This window comes from Camelina sativa, chromosome 17 (genome assembly GCF_030686135.1).
Source record: "Camelina sativa cultivar CO46 ecotype springtype chromosome 17, ASM3068613v1".
Taxonomy (NCBI): domain Eukaryota; kingdom Viridiplantae; phylum Streptophyta; class Magnoliopsida; order Brassicales; family Brassicaceae; genus Camelina; species Camelina sativa.
In genome coordinates this window covers 29,780,851-29,802,606 of record NC_141896.1, presented here as the reverse complement: position 1 = coordinate 29,802,606, position 21,756 = coordinate 29,780,851, and the positions used below count along the sequence as shown (strand labels likewise).

Sequence of the window (21,756 nt, the reverse complement as noted above, 5' to 3'; positions counted from 1 at the left end):
TGCTCAAACTCCTTAGAAAGCAAGAATCCAACGTAACGTCATGAGTTTGATGGTGGACCGGAGAAGTCGGAGGATGCAGTAACCAACGAAGACCATGAAAGAACATCCATAACTCAGGTAGCTGCAATGTGCTAGTTTCAGCCCTAGCATAAATGGTAATTTAGCAGCGATCCGAAGGACTGGGTTGCGAATGCGAGATTGTCTGGCTCCGCATGAGACATAGTTCCCAGCTCCAATCAAGTTCCAAACAACGGACCTGATTTCGATCTTATCCATCTTGCATTGCTTGTGTCGAGGGAAACCAAAAATGTCACAGTGATCGAACATAGAGATGGTGTAATGCTTATTCAGCAGAAAGAAACTGATCGAACATTGTTCAGCCAACATGTCAGGACCGGCAGGCATATCCACCCTCACAGTGGCCAGAAACTCTCTTGCAAGCTGCTCATGTAAGTCCCATAGCTTTTCTGCAAAAGAACCAAACCCCATGTTCTTTACCAACTCATTGAAATCAGCAAGCATGTCCATCCTCCCGAAAAGCTTTAGGTCAGGAAACCGAGTCGGCTCCATCTTACATTGACCCAGCAATTTGAACCACTTAGCATCGTCATCATTCCATATTCGAGTTGGTCGCACGACGGAAGAATTTGCATGTTCCTTACCACTGCGTCGTCTTTTAGACATTGTGAGATAGCGAAATTAATTGAAAAATTCTCCTAGTCAACCAACATAAGTTACAAGCCTATCTCTAAATTCAAGCCACAACAACTTAAATCTAGTTCCAAAACCTCCTTTAACTATTTAACCCATCAATTCGCAACTCAAGTAGGAGGAAGGATGGAAAAAGATAACGGAGGACCAAAATTGAACCGTGAAATCGCCGAGAATCCAACACAAGAATGAGAAAGAGAAAAACTTACCTCAGTCGGCTTCGATTCTAACTGTGGGCATATTAAATAGAATCCAAATCTCAACAAAATAAAGAAATAACCGAGAAAGAGAGAGATGGATGCGTAAATCGGGGTCGGCGAGAGGGAAGAAAGAAGAAGAGAATGAAATTAGGTCTAAAATTCTGGTGTTAGACACGAATCTGGTTTAACCCGGTTCAATTTAAGTCCAATAAACGGAATAAACCAGTTTCATTCTTATTTTCTCTTTTTCTCTCGAATTCACTTACTTGTGATGGGGATCGGCTGATCGAGAAACAGATTAACCGATCCATAATGGCTGGGGAACACTCTTTGTATAAAGAATTCACATCTTCTGCGTTTTGAACATGTCCCATGAAGACTCAATTCCACCTCAACCAGCGGGTAATTCCTAAAAGAAAACCAAACAAAACAAAAATTCCTAAAAGAACATGAAAAGATAGTGGAAAACAAAACTAACCCCCTTGGGTTGCCTCCCATTAGCGCTTGTTTAAAGTCACGAGCCTGACTTTTCTTGCTGCTCAAGCAGCTTGAGGATCCATCAGAGGGATGGTGAAACAACCCTTCTCTTTTTTTTATCTTATAATATAATTCACTAGTGGTCCCATACCCACTAACATCCTAGCAACAACCAACAACAGCGGATAACCAAAAAAAACAATTCCATTAATCCGATAAGAATTCCAACAATAATAATCCAATAACCAATAATGCAATAATCCAAACCAACAATGAAATAACAAAGTTCCAACATCCTACAATGTTCTATCAACTTAATACTAGCAACCTAACAATAGCTAGACCACAATCAATCAAGCCTCTAGAACATCCTCCTCCTCATCGCCTTTGATTCAGCGATCACACTTTGCCTTTACCTGCAAACCACAAACAACAATTGAGATGCGTAAGTATTATCATAAATACTCAGTGAGGCCATCCTCCCATCTACTAGGTTATACACACAAGCATATGAGACCCTCATGTTTAAGCAAGCAAACAAAACACAAGCAATATAACAAACCAGGAAAACAAGTCTCAGATAAGACTAGTGTCGACCAATGCTACATCGGTGCCGACCGATGCCACAAGACCCGGTGTCGACCGATGCTGAAAGGTGTCGATCGATGCTTCACAATAAGGTGTCGACCGATGCTACATGGTGTCGATCGATGCCTCTTCTGCAGACACGATATGCGCGAACACGAACGTCGAACTTTTGTTTCAATCCACATCATAATCGTCTCGAACTCACCCAAACACCTCGGAAATCTCTGTTAATCACAAAATAACGAACCCCAAGCAAGCAAACACCACAAACAACAAAGAAACACCCAAACAAAAGAGATCTCATGCTTAGATCAACCATGGTCAATCACCCACCTCAAATACAGGAAGATTGGATTGAGAAATCGATGGAAACAACACCTCCAGGAGCTTCTCCTTCGTTCCCAGCAACAGCTATCCCTTCTATAGCCACAGATCTCTCCAAAACACCAAGAACAAGCCCAGAAACTCACAGAACACGTTTTCTCTCCTTTTTCTCTCTTTTCTCACTCAACGGCGACAACAAAACTCTCCCAAAACCCTTAATTTGTCGTTTAGTCACTTATAAATACAATTTAGGGATTCTACTTGAACCAAACCAAACCAAACAGCAATTAAAACGAACCCGACCAAACCGGAACACATGGTGTCGATCGATGCACCAAGGGTGTCGATAGACACCCACACCAAAACTACAAAACTTGGTTCGCGGATGTTACAGATGGCAGCTTCCTCAGTTGGACCGTGGTCAGCGAGATACGGCTTAAGTCGTTGACCGTAAACAGTGAACTCCTTACCATCATGGTTCCATAGAACGACGGCTCCGTAGGGCATAACCTCTTTGATGCGGAAAGGTCCAGACCAGCGAGAGCGTAGCTTGCCAGGAAAGATCTTCAAGCGAGAGTGGAAGAGGAGAACCAGGTCATCAGCAGCAAAATTCTTAGGAACAATCTTCTTGTCATGCATTGCTTTAGTGTGTTCCTTGTAGATTTTGGTGCTCTCATATGCATTCATGCGGATCTCATCAAGCTCATTCAGCTGAATCAGGCGTCGTTCGGCCGCGATCTTGACATTGAAATTCATCTGCTTGGTCGCCCAAAGTGAGTTGTACTCGAACTCGACAGGTAGATGGCAGGACATCCCGTAGACCAACTTGAATGGTGTGGTGCCAATAGGTGTCTTATAAGCGGTCCGGTAGGCCCATAAAACATCATTGAGTTTAGCAGACCAATCCTTCCTTGTTGAGTCTTGTTGAGTTTACTGTTTTCTCCAAGATGCTTTTAATTTCACGGTTTGTGATCTCAACTTGCCCACTAGTTTGAGGGTGATATGGTGTAGCGACCTTGTGTGTTACTCCAAGCTTCTTTAGAAGATTCTCGAAGAGTTTATTTATAAAATGAGTTCCACCATGCTAATCACCACCTGCGGGACACCGAACCGTGGGAAAATTATGTGTTTGAACATTTTAAGAACGACCTTCGAATCGTTGGTGGGACTCGCCAATGCTTCTACCCATTTGGAAACATAGTCGATGGCCACAAGTATGTAGAGGTTGGCATAGGAAGGTGGGAAAGGTCCCATGAAATGCGATTCCCCAACAGTCAAACACTTCGATTTCCAAGATAAGATTTTATAGCATCTCATTCCATTTGCTTATTTTCCCTCGTCGCTAGCAAGAATCACATCAGGAGACAAGATCATTTGCATCACGGAACAGAGTGGGCCACAAGAGGCCTGCTTCAAGTACTTTGGTCGCAGTTTTGAACGTAGCGAAGTGGCCTGCGTAGTTGGATCCATGACAGTCAAAAAAGAATTCCCGAGACTTCTGATTCTGGAACACACCTTCTGTAAAGGTCATCAGCACAATGCTTGTAAAGATACGGCTCATCCCAGAAGTAACGCTGCACATCCCGCAAAAACTTCTTCTTCGCATAACCAGTAAAGTTGGGGGGTTCCTCTCCAGCACACAAATAATTTGCGATGTCAGCATACCATGAGGAGTCATCGCTGATCTGCTGGAGGACCTTAGCATCAGCTTTATCTTTGAAACATTCCTCATATGCTGCAGCTACATAGACATTCTCCTCAGGAAGCCGGTCATTGATAGGGATCTCAACATCGATCCTCAGCCTAGAAAGATGATCTGCGACTCCATTATCCACTCCTTTCTTGTCCTTTATCTCAAGGTCGAATTCTTGCAGGAGGAGAATCCATCGTAGCAGCCGTGGTTTAGCATCCTTCTTTGTGAGTAAATAGCGCAGGGGGGCGTGGTCAGTGTGGACAATTACCTTATAGCCGACCAAGTAGGATATGAACTTCTGAAACGCAAAGACTATTGCGAGGAGTTCTTTCTCTATCGTGGCATATTTGGTCTGAGCTCCATCGAGTGTCCTACTTGCATAATAGACGACATGTAACTTACCATCCTTGTGCTGTCCCAAAACTGCTCCAACAGCAAAATCGCTTGCGTTGCACATAACTTCGAATGGCAGGTTCCAATCGGGTGGCTAAACTACTGGAGCTGATATCAGAGCCTGTTTGATTGTGAGGAAAGCCTCCAAGCACTCTGCATTAAACTCAAAGGAGATATCTTTGCATAACAGCTGGGTGAGTGGTCTAGCGATTTTGGAGAAATCCTTAATGAACCGTCGATGGAAGCCAGCGTGACCGAGGAAACTGCGTATATCCTTTACCGTTTTAGGCGGTTGCAGACTGGACATCACCTCGACCTTGGCCTTACGTCTATCCCCTTCTCAGAAATTCGATGACCAAGGACAATCCCATTGGAGACCATGAAATGGCATTTTTCCTAAATCAAAACAAGGTGTTTGTCCACACAACGTTGGAGAACTTTGCACAGGTTAGACAAACATGAGGAGAAAGATGAGCCATAAACCGAAAAATCATCCATAAATACCTCCATAATATCCTCTATCAGGTCAGAGAAAATTGACATCATGCAACGCTGGAAAGTGGCTGGGGCATTGCATAACCCAAAAGGCATCCGTCAGTAAGCAAATGTGCCATAAGGGCAAGTGAAAGTAGTTTTCTTCTGGTCATCCGGGTGAATCGGAATCTGAAAGAAACCAGAATAACCATCCAAGAAGCAGTAATAGGGATGATTTACTAAGCGTTCAAGCATTTGGTCAATGAATGGAAGGGGGAAGTGATTCTTCCTGGTGGCTGCATTCAGCTTGCGGTAGTCGATGCACATTCGATGCCCAGTTACCGTCCTGGTGGGGATCAACTTGTTCTTTTCATTTGCAACTACTGTCACTTCTCCTTTCTTTGGCACAACGTGGACTGGACTCACCCAAGTGCTGTCAGAGATGGGGAAAATAACTCCAGCTCCCAATAGTTTAAGGATCTCCTTCTTCACCACTTCCTTGAGGTTTGGATTCAGCCTTCGTTGGTGTTCTATAGAAGATTTCGAAGGATCTTCAAGGTGGATGCGGTGAGAGTATAACTCCGGTGAGATACCTGAAATGTCATCCAAGGAATAGCCCAAAGCCTTCCTGAATTTTCTCAACTCGCAGAGCAAGAGTGTGGTCTCAACATTATTCAGGTTAGAGTTAATAATTACTGGGAGTGGCTCTAAATCCAATTTTGGAGCCTTGAGTTCGCTCCAGTCCCCCTGGTTGTCCGAAGCCTCATAACAGAGTTCATTATCGACCGATCCAGAAATAGGAATAGCTGTTCCACTGCATTTGTTTGTGATTTCTGCAGAGAGAGCCGGATCGATCAGTCCAGTTTGCATATTGACAAAAAGGACTTCGCATTCTGAATTTGCTGCAGCATCGTGTGTTTCTGCCATCCTCACAGTCTCTTCATACAAGTATCCCAACTCTGGTTTCTCCTTAGTCAATGCTACGGCCAGGTGATCACTCGAACATACTTCTTCATAGATCTCATCAGCTATTTCTCCTATGGTGTCAATCCAGAGGGTTTGGCCATCGATTGTGGGTTTCTTAGCCACTTTCTCCAGGTTGAATCTCAAAACCAAATCATCCATGTGAAAATCAATTTTTCCCTCTCGGACGTTTATCATTGCACCAGCCGTGGCCAAGAAGGGTCTTCCAAGTAGAATGGATTCTTGGGATTCCTTGTCCAGTTTCAAAACAATGAAGTCAGTTGGTATGTAGCAGTTCCCAATTACTCCTTCTGGACGGCGGGTAGAGCGATCAGCAAGGACTAAGGTGACTTGGGTTGGCTTCAAAGTGTACAGACCAAGTCGCATTGCAACGCTGAGAGGCATCAGGCTCACTCTTGCCCCTAAGTTGCAAAGGCAATTTTTGAACTTGAGATCCTGTATTGTGCAAGGCAGAGTAAATGGTCTTGGATCTCCACATTTTTCTCGCATCCGATTTAGGAGCATTGAACTGCATTATTGTGTGAGATACATTACTCCTTTCTCCAAACTGAGCTTATCGGTGAGGATCTCCTTCATATACTTCTTGAGAGATGGAACCATCCGGACTGCTTCAATGAAGGGAGTCTGACTTGAAGCTCTCCTACCACTGATTTTAGCTTTGCATACTCTCGCTCTTGTATCTTGGTCTTACGTCAAGTGGGAAAGGGAAGCTTGGGCACATATTGCGATTGAGGTTCGCAGGGTTGTCCTCCCTCAGTAACTGTACCAGAGATTTCAATGCCATCAGTAGCTTCGTTAGGAGCTTCATCAGAGTTGCTTTTCTGCTCTCTTGTCGAGGATTGGCCAGTCTTGTTATTAGATCGGTCAGTCCCATCTTTCTGTTGTGGTTCTTTCTGTTCCCTGCCGCTTCGAAGGGTAATGATGTTTAGGAATTCTTTTGGATTAGCCTCGTTTTTCCCTGGAAGTGTCCCTGGTGGTGCTTTAACTCTCGCTGCAGACTGTGCCACTTGGTTTTCCAACACTCGCATGTGGCTATCGATAGCATGTATTCAGAGCTGAATGAGCTGTGCGATAAAATCGTTAACAATTTTATCCTTCAATTCAGCTCTGAATACATGCTATCGATCTTGACATTCACCTTAGTGGCGTTTTTCTTTTGATTCTCCATCAAAGCATGCTTCATTTGTTCTAATTTTCTTTACTACGGGGCTGCGGCTTGCGGTGGTGGTGCTTAGTACCCTTGTGAGAAGTTGTTGAGTTGAGGTTTCTGCTGGAAATTCGATCCTCCAAAACATGTTCCATTATTCTGGAAGCCTTGTGCGAAATTGCTCTGCTGAGGTCGCGGTGGATAGACCTGATCCTGCGGGTTCTCAACATTGTTGCTTCTATAGGAACAGATTAGGATGATTCCTAAAGCTCTGGTTAAAGCCTCGATTCTGAAAATTTCCTTGTCCTCCTATGTAGTTCATCTCCTCCGTACCCTCGAGGTATGTCTCACCTCCGAAATCTGCATATCCCCCGGCCTGTTCCTCGCATACGTTAACGTTTTGGTGATCTATTTTCAGTAGGAGATTCGCCTTGGCTGTGAGATCCTTGATGGCATCAGTCTCGACAGCATTGACCCTCACCGTACGATCATAATCTGTGCCGTGATTGCTATTGCTTGCCGCAAGATTTTCTATTAGTGCATTGGCCTCATTCGTGGTGTTGGTGGAGAAATCTCCTTTGCTAGCTGTATCTAGTGCCATCTGGTACTTCTGTTCGATACCCCCATAGAAGATGTTCATCAGGTTCTCTTAGGTGTAAACGTGGTGGGGACAGACTCTCATATATTCCTTGAACCTCTCCCATGCTTCGCAAAATGTCTCCATGCCACCTTGAGAGAATGTATTGATTTTGCTTCGCACTTTGGCTGAGCGTGATTTGGTGTAGAAGTGATTCAGGAAAGTTGCTCTGCATTGTGCCCAAGTGGTGAGCGATCCAGAATCCAGAAGATTCAGCCATCTCAGCGCCTTATCCGCCAAAGAGAACTGGAACAACGTCAGAATGAGGTAGTCGTAGGGGACACCATTGGACCTCGTCGTACTTGTCAGTCTTTCAAAAGCCTCGATGTGATCTAGAGGACTCTCCGATGGCAACCCATGGAACACACGATTCTGAACCAGATTGATTAAATTATGCTTATCATAGTATTGCCTCGCAGGAGCGGGTGGTTGAATCGCAGATCGATTTGCAAACAGCCTGTTTTAAGCATCTTCATCCCTCAAGGTGGCTTGCCTTGCTGGCGGATTCGGTGCAGCTTGCTCTTGCTGGTTCTGCCTCTGCTTTTGTTGGACGATACCCAACTGAGGGTTGGGTTTTTGAATCCATGTCTCTTCTCCGTCAGCCATAGGGTTGGCCTGGGCTTTTGCTTTCCGGTTTTCGCGTTCAAGCTGTGCTAACACCCTGTTTCCTAGTATACGCAAGTCAGCTGTCTTGTTGCTCCCTGTATGCATAAACCTGAAACAGAGGAATAGGGTTGCAAGAACTAGTTAGTAAACTAAAATAAAATAAACCTTAGACTAAACGTGAATCTAAAATTTTAAAGGCAGTGTTTTGGTCCCCGACAACGGCGCCAAATTGATCAAAAGTCAATTAAAACCCAAAGTACACTCAACCACGATCTAGTGGTGTCGTCGTAGCACTTTAGGGTCGAATCCACAGAGACGAAGCGATGCACGATGAGATTGTATAGATCGAATATAGTAAGGCAATAAGAAAGATTGTGTTTCAAGTAACCGATCAGGAAAAGAAAATAAATGAGAGTTTCAAAATCAAGGAAAGGTATTGGGCGAAGGGATTCAGTTAGGGGTTTACAATCACAAATTTAGATGATAGATTGGAATGCATTAGGAACCGTTCTTGAACTCAAATCACAATTATAAAGCTAACCTACTTCCGCAGCATTAGCTAACTTTGCAAAGAAATAACTAGACCCTAAACTTCCGTTTGAATCTAGATAAACAAGCAAGCATTAAAGTTCAAGTTTAATTTGTTCACAAGGTGGCTCAACTTCAACTTCTGTTGGCTAAGGTCCACCTTGCTCACCTATGTTTCTTTCAAGTAACTCAACAACACTTTCGGTGCCACGATGAATTAAACCTAAGATCTTAATCTAGGTGATCAATCTAGCTTAAGCATTAAGAACAACAATAGGTGAATAACAAATAGATCTATCCCAAATCTAACAACCTAAGTTTAGATAATCGTAAATCCCCCTTTGAAACCCAAAACCCAATAGTAAAACTACTCAAACATGGAAGTAAAAGAACAGCAAATCAAAGATGAAGAAATCATAATCGAATTGCAAAGAGAAATAAAAGGGTTCAGAATTCTTCTCCAAAGGGTTAGAAAGGATAAGAGATCTTCTCCCAAAGCTTATAAGTACTCAAAAGCTGCGTAGAATAAGAATTGTTTTTCTAGAGGTCGAGCATCGTGCTTAAATAGTAAAATAAAACCCTAAAAGTCAGTTTAAAACATAAAAAGAAAAGTTGCTTCTGGTACGAGACTGGTCGATCCCAAATGTGGATCAGCCGATCTCGGATGCTTTTTCTGCGATTGCTCCATCTGTTTGCCAATCCGATCAGTCTTCAACCAATTTAGCTCCAAACGCATGCTTTCATCCCCAAAATACTCAGTTTCCTTCCAAAGTAGCCTAGAATCTGTACAGACTCACAAAAGACTAAAAAGACTCTAAAAGTACATTTGGACCTAACAAAAGACTCAAAAGAGGTATGAAAACTATGGTTAAAATCATATAAAATACAGACACATCATCGGCAACAACATCAGTTACATATTTAAGTTGCAAGCAATATTAGTATCAGATATGACGTACAGCTAAAACAAGAAAAGGTATGACTTCCATTGTGATTAGGGTCGATTTCATCCCAGCAGCACTCAAAAATCCTACAGAGCCAATGACAGAAAGCATGACAAGAACAACACCAGATAGACCAAGCAAAACCTGAAATTAAAAAGGTTACATTTCAGAATAAAGTATAAGAAAATCCTTTGGGGTTTGAAACCTCATTAAGTTCAGAGTAACACTATGATTCAGATAATTCTAACCGTTAATCATTACCAAACCTTTGACGTAATGTAAAAGGAATTTAAGCAAGGTTCATCCCCAAGTGTGAGTGATATATAGGCGAACATGACAAGATAACTTATCTGAAGGACAAAAACAGGAGAAATAGAAGACATGAAAGACATATTAGAAGCCAAACATAGTAGGAATTAAAAAAAACAATAAATAGAAGTAAAAGATGGCATAAATATATTAAGATAAGGGAAAATTCCCAAAAAAAAAACCAACTATTTAATATTTGCTAGAAAAACACATGAACTTTTTTCGTTGTCAGAAAAATCAGAAAAATACGCAAACTATTTTTTATTTGACAAAAAATATACTAACTATTTTTTTTTTTCAATTTCTCCTTGTCTCTGTTACGTCCGTTAACGACATTGTGACGGTGTTACTATTTTTGAAAAAAAATCCAGAAAACGGATTTGTCACCAAAATGCACTTATTTTTTTGGTCCAGGGTCCTGAGAAAATTTCATGATGGGTTACCTTCCTGGAAGTGATTATCGGAACTGTACGAGTGAGGAAAAAACACAGGAAAAGATCATTTGTTGATTTGTAGGATCGGTAAACAAGTTTTTAAAGCCTCCCAGACGTAACAAACCGGCCATCAAATATGAGTGGGTCCACGAGCCAGAAATAGATATAGGGCCCACTAAGCAAAGTGGCGGTTGAGGCGTTACAGAGATAGAGGCTACATCATGGTGTGTCAAAGACACTTCCTCGAATACATTGGGAAATTTAACATTAGTTACTATCAAAAAAATTTTGTCACGTTAGAAAAGGTTTTTACTTTTATTGGTTTTCGGAGCAAGCTATTTTGAGATAACAATAATACGTGAACATGTTCTCTTCACACATGAGGAGGGCAGAGCCGAGGTTCTCTCTAGGGTGTAAAAGGTTGGACACAAGGTTATCTCCCCAAGGGAGGAAGGTGGAGGAGGTTTGGCGTAAGGTTTATCTCTCCAGGTGAGGACGGCAGAGCCAAGGTTTTCTCCATGATGGAGGATGTTGGACGCAAGGTTCTCTGCATAAGAGATTAGGGCAGAACCGAGGTTTTCTCCGTAGTGGTCATACACTATTGTGATGATACATCATTGATTAGTATATTATGTAATATATTTTTTATTCGAAATGTTTTTAACAATTTTAGTAATTAAAAAACTATGCAGAAGTAAAAGTAAAATAGTTGGCATAATGTGTTCATACATATATTTTCTAGGTGTGAAAATATATTTGTAACATAGAGTATATTTAGGTGTAAAAAAATATATTTTTAATGGTAACTTACATAAAAAAATTTGTATATAGATATAAATCATTGTTTTATAACAAAAATAAAATTTATAAATAACATACAACAAATTTTAATATAATTTATAAAACTTTAAACCCGCATATCGAGCAGGTCCTCATCTAGTTTACATATAATAATAGGGTAATAATAAATGAATGACTTGTATGAGTTTGGTTTATGTTTAACATCAACTAGATGTAGACAGTAGATACTAATTAATCGGGTACGTACTACGTAGTGATTTTTTAAAAAAATATTGTTGATTATTAAATAAAAAGGTTACTATTATAGTATTATATTTGTACCGTTGTACGTAAGTATTATACTATCAACAAACAGATGTTACGATCATTCAAGATATATGTTTCTGGGCCTTCAAGTTTAATTATTCCCAATTTGTATTTGCAAAGCGTAGCTGTAATAATGTAGCGCATTTCATAGCTAGACATGGCTGTAACTCTTCTATTTTGTTTAGTGGCTGTTTTTCTCCACCACCTTGGCTTGTGAACCAACTGTATCTTGATTTTATTCATTCATCAATATAAAAATCTATTTTCGACGAAAAAATATATTTTCGATCTTAAAATTTGGTTTGCTAATTATGATGTATGACATCTGATTGGTAACATGAGTTAGTATGAGTTAAAATTAAATTATAAACATGATTGAAAAATGTCACTAATCATGATTTGATTTTAACAGCTTGAGTATGAGTTTGAGTTTGTTGAGCTATTGACTTACATTTTTGAGTTATCTTCGTTTTAAAACTAAAACTGTGAAATAAAAACATAATTCATAATCATGAAATTTTCGTGAGTTATATGATATGGCAAGTTGAGTTACCATTTCTAATAAAAAAACAAAAATTCATTTATATAATTAAAAAACATTTTTATTAATTCTAACAATAAGAAAAAGTGTTTACCGTCTTAAATTTCTATTTTGAAGTGAAGCAAGATGAGTATAGGGCCAATTTCTCATCTAACCCTAAAATAAAACAAGGCGATATCCGACAAAATTCCTGACGGACAAAATCCCGTCGGCTCTTTCTGACGGATTTTCGACAAGATTTGAACCGTCGTTATCCGTTGGTAATCCGTCAGGCATTACCGACGGAAGTTAGTCCGTTGGGAATTATGGACCATATCCCAACGGAATCCTGACAGAAAACGTCTGTTAGAAGATCTCGTCGGAACTCGGTCGTTTTTCCGCTGCGCATATGTTACCGTTTTTAAAATCGTTTGAAAATTGTCGGTGATCCATCGGTCTTCCGTTGACAATAATATAGAAAATAAATTATAAAGATTGTAGATAAAAAAATTGAAAAAATGATAATTCCGTTGATAATCTGTTGGGAAATCTCAACGGATCCCCGACAGTCTTACGAGTTTTATCAAGTTTATAAATTTTACTGCATTTAACACGTGCTTTTATACTCCGTCGGGAAAACATCGGAAAGTCATTGGGGCATTTTCAATAGATTACCAACAGATTTTCGATAGGTTTAGGGTATAGGGTATTGAAATATGAAACTTTATAACTTAACACATTCACAAACACTATTTCTTAAGTCTTAAAACACTTACAATCAATTTTGGTCTATTATACTACTATAAAATTAAATTTTCAAAATTTAACATGATTTCATCATAAGATTTTCTATATACACTTATAATGTTACTTAAGAGTTTGAATGTTGTGAATAATTAAAATTTAAAATTATTTTTTTTTATAGTTTTTTTTAACAAAACAGATTTGCAAGCTATGTAGTATACTTATTGTAATGGTAATTGAGTAGGAAATATATTTTTCACCCTATATATGATGTTTTTTGAAAAAATTTCATAGATCCGTCAGGAAACCGTCGGTTATAGTGAAAAATTAAAAAATAATTTCCGTCAGGATTCTGTTGGATAAGATGCAAAATTTACCCGCGAAGTATTGGCCCAAATTTTTTGGATATTGCAGGAATAATTCGTTTAATTAATTTTGGTTAACCAAAAAAACAAACCCCTAACTTTTCATCTTCTCACCCTAGCCGACTCACTTCTTCTTCCTCACTGATTCAGTTGGTACGATTTATATGGGTATTTAGTTGATGTTTTATTGAGTTTTTGTATTTTTGTATAACTGTAATATTTCTTTTTCTTCAAAGGGACTACGAAGCATATCGTTATGGAAGAAACCGCTCCACCCAATCTCTTTCCCATGGTAGTTTGATCATATTTCTGAATCAATTTTTGTTTAAGGATTTAGAAATTAGTGTTCTTTGATTTGAGAAAATTAGGGTTCTTTGATTTTGAGAAAATTATGATCCTCAAGATTTCAAGAAGATCAATCCATTGGGTACTGTACCATCTCTTGTTGATGGAGATGTTGTCATTAACGATTCTTTTGCTATAATCAGTAATACAACCATGGAGGTTCTTATTTTCTTTGGTTTTGTATTTCATCCATCTTCGGTCAAGTCTTTGTTTCTTTCTTTGAATCATGCTTTTGTTACATGTGTTGCCATGAACAATACCAGCTTAGATTGTCCTGCTTCCCACTCTGATGCATCTGTATATTTCAGGCGATGAGTATTGTTTTGTCTGGCATACAACCTCATCAAAATCTGTCTGTTCTTGTGAGTACTTGAGATTGACGCTAATTTCTTTGTGGGTTCTAGTCTCCTAGATCAAGCAAACGTACTTACTTTTTCAGTTTTTTTACACAGGTATATCGAGGAAAAGATAAAGGTAATGTTAAGGAAAAAACTGTCTGGGTTACTAACGCTATCACAAAAGGATTTACAGGTATGGGTTCTAATTGTTCTAAATTTCAGGAAACTACACAAACCAAGGGTCGAATCTTTGGATTAGGGAAAGTTGCAAAAAGACTCCGTTCTTTATCAGATTCTTTGATACTATATGATCGTGATCCTGAACTTGTTCGAGCCCTCCAAGAGAAATATGACCGTATTGAAGCTCTTGAGAAGATGATGGAAAAATAGAATGAGAGGAACAAGCAGAGAGATGAGGAGCTTGCGTCGTTCATGGCAGAGATGAGATCAAAGTTCTCCGACAATTCAAGTTCTTAGTTTTCACAATATTTAAGTTTCATTTTCTATTTCTTTTTGATTTGTGTATATTGCATTTTCTTTTTTGGATGTTTGTGTATATTGTATTTTGGATTTCTAAATTTATGAATTCAAGTTCTTATTACCTAATTAGTAGTTGTTGTGGAAAGAAAAAGAAACCATAAAAGTTGGTAAAAACAGGGGAAAAAGATAAATTGATCGTATTACCTAATCAATATAGAACATTATATCCGTCGGGATTTTGTCGGTAAAAACAGAGAAAAACAGAGAAATTGATCGTATTAATTGTCGGATTACCATCGGTAAAGTTGTTGGAAATCTGTCGGAAATTTATCCGTTGGGAAATCCATCGGGAAGTTATCTGACGGGTTCTCGACAGCTACATTAGCAGTCGCCATGTCGTTGGGAACAACAGTCGTTGGTAATCTGTCGGGAATAATAAAACCGTCGGAAATCTGTTGGAAAGGCTAACGGATTCCCGACAGATTTTATTTTTCCGACGCTCTAGTCCCGACGGACTGATGCTGTTTCTTTTCCGTCAGTATGGGTCGTTCCCAACGGGTTTCCGACAGATATGACCGTCGGTTTGCGGCTGTTTTCTTGTAGTGTAAATGTACCTAAGAGCAGATTCGTGAACCATTGCTGAGAGTATCTTGGTCACGTCTTGTTTGGTTCCCTCAAGCAGTGCAACAGTTTTCTTTTATTGCTTGGATTGCGATCCGTGATCGGCTATCTACTGACCAACGCATGCGACTTTGGGGACGGCTATAGTCTTGTCCGCTTTGTGGAGAAAAAATGAGACTAGAGATCATCTTTTTTTCGCTTGTCCGTATTCGTTTTCTATATGGTCATCACTGAGTGAACCCCTCCTTCAGCGTTGCTCAATCCCAGACTGGACAACAACTTTGCAGGACATCAGTCACCAAACATCTCCTGCCATGGACACTACTTTCCTTCGCTTGCTCTTCTAAACTATCATATATTTTGTTTGGAGGGAGCAAAATGGATGTATCCACAATACGACCCATCGTAGTTACCATGCTCTCATTGTTTTGATTGCCGACTAGGTCACCAACCCCACAACGTCATCAGCCCTCTTATGGACCGTTAGAATGGCCTTCTAGGACATTAAATATTTTTCCCCTTTTTAAGGCTAAAAGATTTGTTTATGTCTTGTTTTAAACCATGTCCCGTGCGAGCCCATACACGTTTTGACTGAATATTTCCTGGATCTTGTATAATGTCATACTAAACAATCTGGCTTAAAAGACTTACTCATAGCCTTACCCCGAATAATCTGAATATCTTGTGAATCCATAAATCTTGGAGAATAGGCAGATGCCACTCCATAGTGGCTGAATTGATTAAGTGATTAACCATTAAATTTGGCTGTAAATACCTACCCCTACCATTCGCGGGACATGGGTGATGATCAGGAATCCAGGGATTTCGCCATACCAAAACATTACACCCAGATCCTATCAACCACCTAGCACCACGTTTAACTAAATTTTTTGTCGAAAAAATACTTTTCCAGCAAAACGACGAAGCTAAAGGCTTCTTAGCCAATAAAGGATGTGTATTCCTATAATACCTACCATTCATCACCCGAGCAAACAAAGAATCCATATATTGTATGAGCCACCAGTTTTGTTTAGCTAGCAATGCATCATTGAATTTATTCAAATCTCGAAAACCCAATCCTTCTTTACTTTTTCTTGTAACCTAGTTATCCCAAGCTATCCAATGTAATCCTCGATCTTTATCTTTAGAACTCCACCAAAAACTAGAGATGGCGCTTGTTAATTTAGAAGTCAAATGCTGAAGAAGTTTAAAACAAGACATGACATGGGTGGGGAGAACCAGAGCAACTGATTTATCTAATATTTCTTTCCCACCTTTCGTCATATATTTTTCTGACCAGCCATTTACCCGATATTAAGCCTATCACGAACATAACTAAAAACCTTATTGCAGGAGGCCCCGAGACTTTTTGGGATACCCAGATAGGAACCCATACCCCTTTCTTTAGAAATATCAATCACAGATTTTAACTGCTCTTTAGTTTGGTATGGTACTTTCTTCCCAAACAAAATATATGATTTATCAAGGTCTACCTCTTCTCTTGAGGCCTTTCTATAATTACCAATAATATTCATTACTGTTTTACATTCATCCTCCTCTACTTTACAAAAGAATAGACTACTCAGCAAATAATATATGTTAAATAGGAAGACAATCACGAACTAACGACATACCCGATTTTTTTTTTCTCTCAACCTTTTTAATATTAGCAATCAAACCTTTCGTACAATGAATAAACAGGTACGGTGATAAAGGATCTCATTGACGTAAATCACGTTACGCAAGAATAGATTTCTCCTTTCACTTTAAGAAACTAGATTGGTGTATTGTTCCTAACCAGATTACAATCTTATCAGAGACATTTTTGTGCGAAATAATACATGTGGCTAATGTGCAAATTACAGTTAATTCTGCCAAAATAAAAGAAAAATATTAGGATTAGTTATGTCCTTGACATTGACCCTAACAAATAATGTTTAAGGGTTTTGGTTTCTAATTTAAAAGTTTTGGTTTTTGTTTAGTATTTTTTGAAAAAAAATATATTTTGTAATATTTTTTATTTTAGTAGTAAATTTTGAAAGTTGTCCTATTTTACTGAAAAAAGAACATAAATAAATGATGGTGACATTGAGCCAGGAGGGTGTGTTTAAGGGGTTGGTAGGAAGTGCCGGTAATGATGAGAGTGTGATATAACGTGAGGTCCACATCGGATACATTAATTCAAACATAATTCCGTTTGTGGAGCCAATTCTATTTACTTCGGAGCTCATTCCATTTACACTATAAAAATTATCATTTCCAGTTAAGAAAAAAGTTAACCAACCATTTAACATATAAAAAAACTATTGAACACAAAATAAAACAAATTATATATGTATATAACCTAATGATTTATAGTAATCGTTAATTCAAATTGAAATATGCATTCAAATATTCAATTATTGCCTAAAGAAATCAAATCTACGAATTGGATTTGTGAGCATTCGTTTTTAACTTAAATCAGCTTTGAAGTTTGCATTGTCTAACCCGATAAAAATAAAAATGGTAGTTGGTCATCATTTGCGACACTTATTGCAATATCTTTGCTTCGTCACCTTCGTTCGAACTTCTAGTAAGTACCATCGACAATATATCTTCGATTGGTAGCGTTAAGAACCAAAATCATCAATTTTTTAATATTATTCTATTTATGTAATAACTACAGCTAGCTAAGATCATTCTAGATTTCTATAGTTAAGAGACAATCTCCAATAAATTTTCCTACTTTTATCTCTAAAATAAAGAAACTATATAATAGATGTGAGTTTTACTCCAATCTACCTCTATTATCACCTATAAAATAGATATTGTTATTTTTTATTTTTTTTCTGTATATAGAGAAAAATATATCAATCTCTACTTTAAAGTTGTGAATAGAGGTGGATTGGAAAAAATTTGCCTTTTTTTTTTTGTTTTGTACAAAGAGAAAATTTGTCTCTAAATTAGAGATTAACACTATATTTTTTCTATATGTAGAGACAAAATATAGAAATTGGTTAGAGACGCTCTAAATGACGAAACAAGAAAATACATATCATACAATCTATATAAAACAAAAATATAATTTTCCTACCGGTTAAGGCTACCAACCGTGGAGTTCTTTTCTGATAAATATTTGGTTGACAAAAAAAAATTATCATTATATGAAACAGCACAGTTAATACATTTATTCATAGTTTTTTTCCCTAAAAATGGCTAAAATAAGCAAGATTAATGAAAACCAACTATCATTCTCTGATATGTGTCTATCGAACCCAAACAAGATTAACAATAAAAAACCATTACATGACAAGATTGTTTACATGACCAATGGTTACTTTCAAGCAGTACTCAAACCCCTTTCCATTTTTTTAATATTATAAATCTCTAGTGATCCCATATCCACTAATAACCTAGAAATAATCAATAACAGCGGATAACCAAACAATACCATTAAATCAATAAAATTCCAGCAATGAATAATCCAATAAACCAATAAGTCAATAACCAAATTCCAACATCCTACATGTCCTATTGACTCAACTCTAGCAACCTAACAATAGCTAGACCACAATCAATCAAGTCTCTAGAGCATCCTTCTCTTCACCGCCCTGATTCCACAATCACACTTTGCATTTACCTACGGCACAACACAAAAAAGAGGCGTAAGTATTACCAGAAATACTTAGTGAGGCAATCCATCCATCTACTAGACTATATACACAAGCAGTATGAACTCTAAGCACAAAACAACAATCATAAAACAATACATTCAACCAAACCACAAAGCATCGCCGGCTGAGGTTCGCATCGACCGACACACGCCTTGTGTCGACCGATGCAATTTTCCCCTGCAACGACCAATGCACGCCTTGCATCGATCGATGCATCGCGCCTCGTGTCGACCGATGCACACCTTGCATCGACAGATGCAATTCTCCAAATCCCTAGATGCGTTAACCGATGCACACCTTGCATCGACATATGCAATTCTCCAAATCCCTAGATGCGTCAACCGATGCACTCCTTGCATCGACCGATACATCATCATAATTGTTCGCGAATCCTCGCAACTGCGTCAACCAACGCACTCCTTACATCGATCGATGCAGTTGCCCTAGTGTCGATTTCCGAACGCCATCCACGCCGTGAATCGTTCTCCAACATCACCAATCGACCACTAACATATCCACAACAAAAACCAGTCATAGAGAACCATGAAAATCATAACAAACAACGAAAAAAATTCCATAATCACAAAGAACCACAAAGAACTCAAAGATCTCATGCTTACATAAGCCATGGTCATGCACTCACTTTGTGAATAACAAAATCTGATGAAGAACAACGAGAAACAAGCTTTTCCATGACCCCTACTTGACACCCATGCTCAGATCTCCTTCTTTACGTTCCAAGAACACCAAAAACTGACCCAAAAAGCTCCCAAAACTCACAGAATTTCTCTGAAACTTTTTTCTAACTCTTTCAGCATACCAAGAACGGCCAAACCTCACAATTGTCGACTTATCACCCATATATACATGATCCAAGGGTTTTCCAAAAAGCCGAACGCAAAAAAACAAGCGTTTAACGTAATCGCTCCACACAAACCAACACTTGTATCGACCGATGCATAACCTGCATCGACCGATGCATCCCCTAAACCGAGATTCCAGTTCGCAGGCGTTACAATTCTCTCCCACCAACAAGGATTCGTCCTCGAATCCCGCAGCACTAACAATCCACCAAGGACCTCCGTACAATCGTCAACACGACTGGCACGTCCTCTGACTGGACCAAACACCGTTAGTTGAGGTTTCCCGTGCAACTATCGGTACAGCCCCCACAACTTTGACTGAACCCTCTAGGTCTCCCTCTAGTCAATATACTTACATCCTAGACGTTTTCTGCTCACAACTCAGTGCTTCCCCCGTCCGCGGTCGGAACTAACAAATCATGCCGGCTTGATATCAGGCTAACCACCTTAAGCTACGACATCCAGAAAGTCACTCACACCTAGTCCCCACATTCTCATGTCGCAACCCTCGAGACATACCGGCTTACTGCCGAGCCGCGGCCCACTGCTACGGTATCCAGGGTGTCTCAAAATTCCATTCTTGGGTCGTCACCTTAGAGCGCGCTCTCGGATCGTCATTCGAAGCAAACATACCTCTCCCACTCTTTGGCCATAAAGTCCATTGAGCTATCGGTTTCAGATGAGTTGGGCCCACACCGCCTTGAGCAAACAAGTCTGATGCCATCGAATATCTCCCGACTTGATCTACCTCAATATTTTCTATTTATGGAAACTTTCATTTTTAGAAACTTCTATATTTAGAAACTTTCCACTATTAGCAGTGCACTTCACGGAATTTCATATCTCGAACACTACCTCATCTTGGTACTTAGTTGCACAACCAACTGCCCCTAAGCAACCAAGTATCAAGAGAGATGGGCTGGAATACTCCACTCCGCTCCAGTCACGGACTTCACTGCACCCAAATCTACAATAGCAAGTGCGACCATGCTAGACAAGTTCAAGCCGCGACCTTTTTCTCGAACCACTTTTGAACCTTGCCTTCATCCTCGCCTCTGGGTCCCAAGTATGCTCCTTAACTCCATCAAAGGAATCTTCTTTCGCCGAAGTTCCTTGACTCTTCTCTCGAAAACCCTCACTAACCTCGCCTCCAAAGTTATGTTAGGCTGAAGATCCTTAGGGATCTTAGCGAACAACTAATCATCCTTGAGAAGACACTTCCTTATCATCGACACATGGAACAGCTTGTGGAATGCACGCATAACATCAGGCAACTCCAGCCTATATGCCAATGGTCCCACCCGCTCAACCACTCTGAATGGACTCATGTACCTCAAACTCAACTTAGTCTCTGACAATACCCTGTTCGGACTCTGCAACATGGCCATCTTAAGTTACACTCTGCCACCCATTTGAAACTCGAGATCTTTTCTCATCTTATCATCATAGCTGCTCTGCCGATCCAGAGCCTCCTTCATGTTCAGCTTTAGAACCCAGATCTTCTCTGAGGTCTCCTTAACAAAATCTGCACGATAAATGCTCCTCTCCCTCACCTTAGTCCAACATAATGGTGTACGAAATGTCCTCCCGCCTCATAAGGAGCCATCCCAATACTCGCCTGGTTGCTGTTATTGTAATCAAACTCCACCAAGCTCAAGTGATCTGCCCAATGTCCACCCCAATCTAGCACGCATATCCTCAGCAAATCCTCTAAGGTCTGGATCGTCCTCTCCGACTGACCGTCCGTCTGAGGATGATATGTTGTGCTCATATGTATCTTCGTGCCCATCTCAGCCTGAAATTCCCTCCAGAACACCAAAGTGAACATGGTAACTCTTTCAGACACGATACTGGCAGGCACACCATGCAATCTTCCTCACATACTTTCTAGCCAAAACTGTTGCTCCATCGGTTTTTTTGATGGCCAGAAAGTGTTACACTTTGCAACCCAGTCGGCTACGTCCTTCTTCATCCTGACCCAAGGATAATACCGCTTGAGGTCACGGTACATCTTCTTCATTCCTGGATGAATAGAGAACTTGCTAGAGTGAACCTCTCTCAATATCTCATGCCTCAGACCCTCACCCTTGGGCACACAGACCCGACCATGCAAAAAGATAGTCCCATTAGTAGAGACTTGATACTTTGAACCTGCAGCCATAGAGGCATTTACCAGCCCCACATCACTCTCCTAAGCTAACTGCATCCTGCTCAATCAGTCCGCTCAATCAGCTGCCTCCAAGCCCAAAGGCTCCTGTGACATAGCACACA

General features: G+C 39.8%; 1 protein-coding gene and 1 non-coding gene across 3 annotated transcripts; both read left to right on the top strand.

Moving 5' to 3' along the window:
* The first annotated feature begins 7,648 nt into the window (after positions 1–7,648).
* Positions 7,649–7,754, top strand: LOC147924492 (small nucleolar RNA R71). Its single transcript, XR_015587954.1, has one exon. It is a non-coding gene; the product is annotated as a small nucleolar RNA R71 (small nucleolar RNA).
* A 5,456-nt stretch (positions 7,755–13,210) lies between these two features.
* Positions 13,211–14,474, top strand: LOC104757894 (glutathione S-transferase Z1-like). 2 transcript variants are annotated; one of them, XR_762561.3, is made up of 5 exons: positions 13,211–13,338; positions 13,422–13,477; positions 13,839–13,892; positions 13,983–14,004; positions 14,091–14,474. XR_762561.3 is itself a non-coding variant. In XM_087496330.1 (5 exons), exons 2-5 carry the CDS (start codon positions 13,442–13,444, stop codon positions 14,177–14,179), a joined length of 240 nt encoding a protein of 79 aa, XP_087352456.1. In that variant the 5' UTR covers positions 13,211–13,338; positions 13,422–13,441; the 3' UTR covers positions 14,180–14,323. The 2 variants fall into 2 exon arrangements, 1 of the variants encoding a protein (XP_087352456.1); XM_087496330.1 differs by having other exon boundaries at positions 13,983–14,061; positions 14,109–14,323.
* The last annotated feature ends 7,282 nt before the right edge of the window (positions 14,475–21,756 follow it).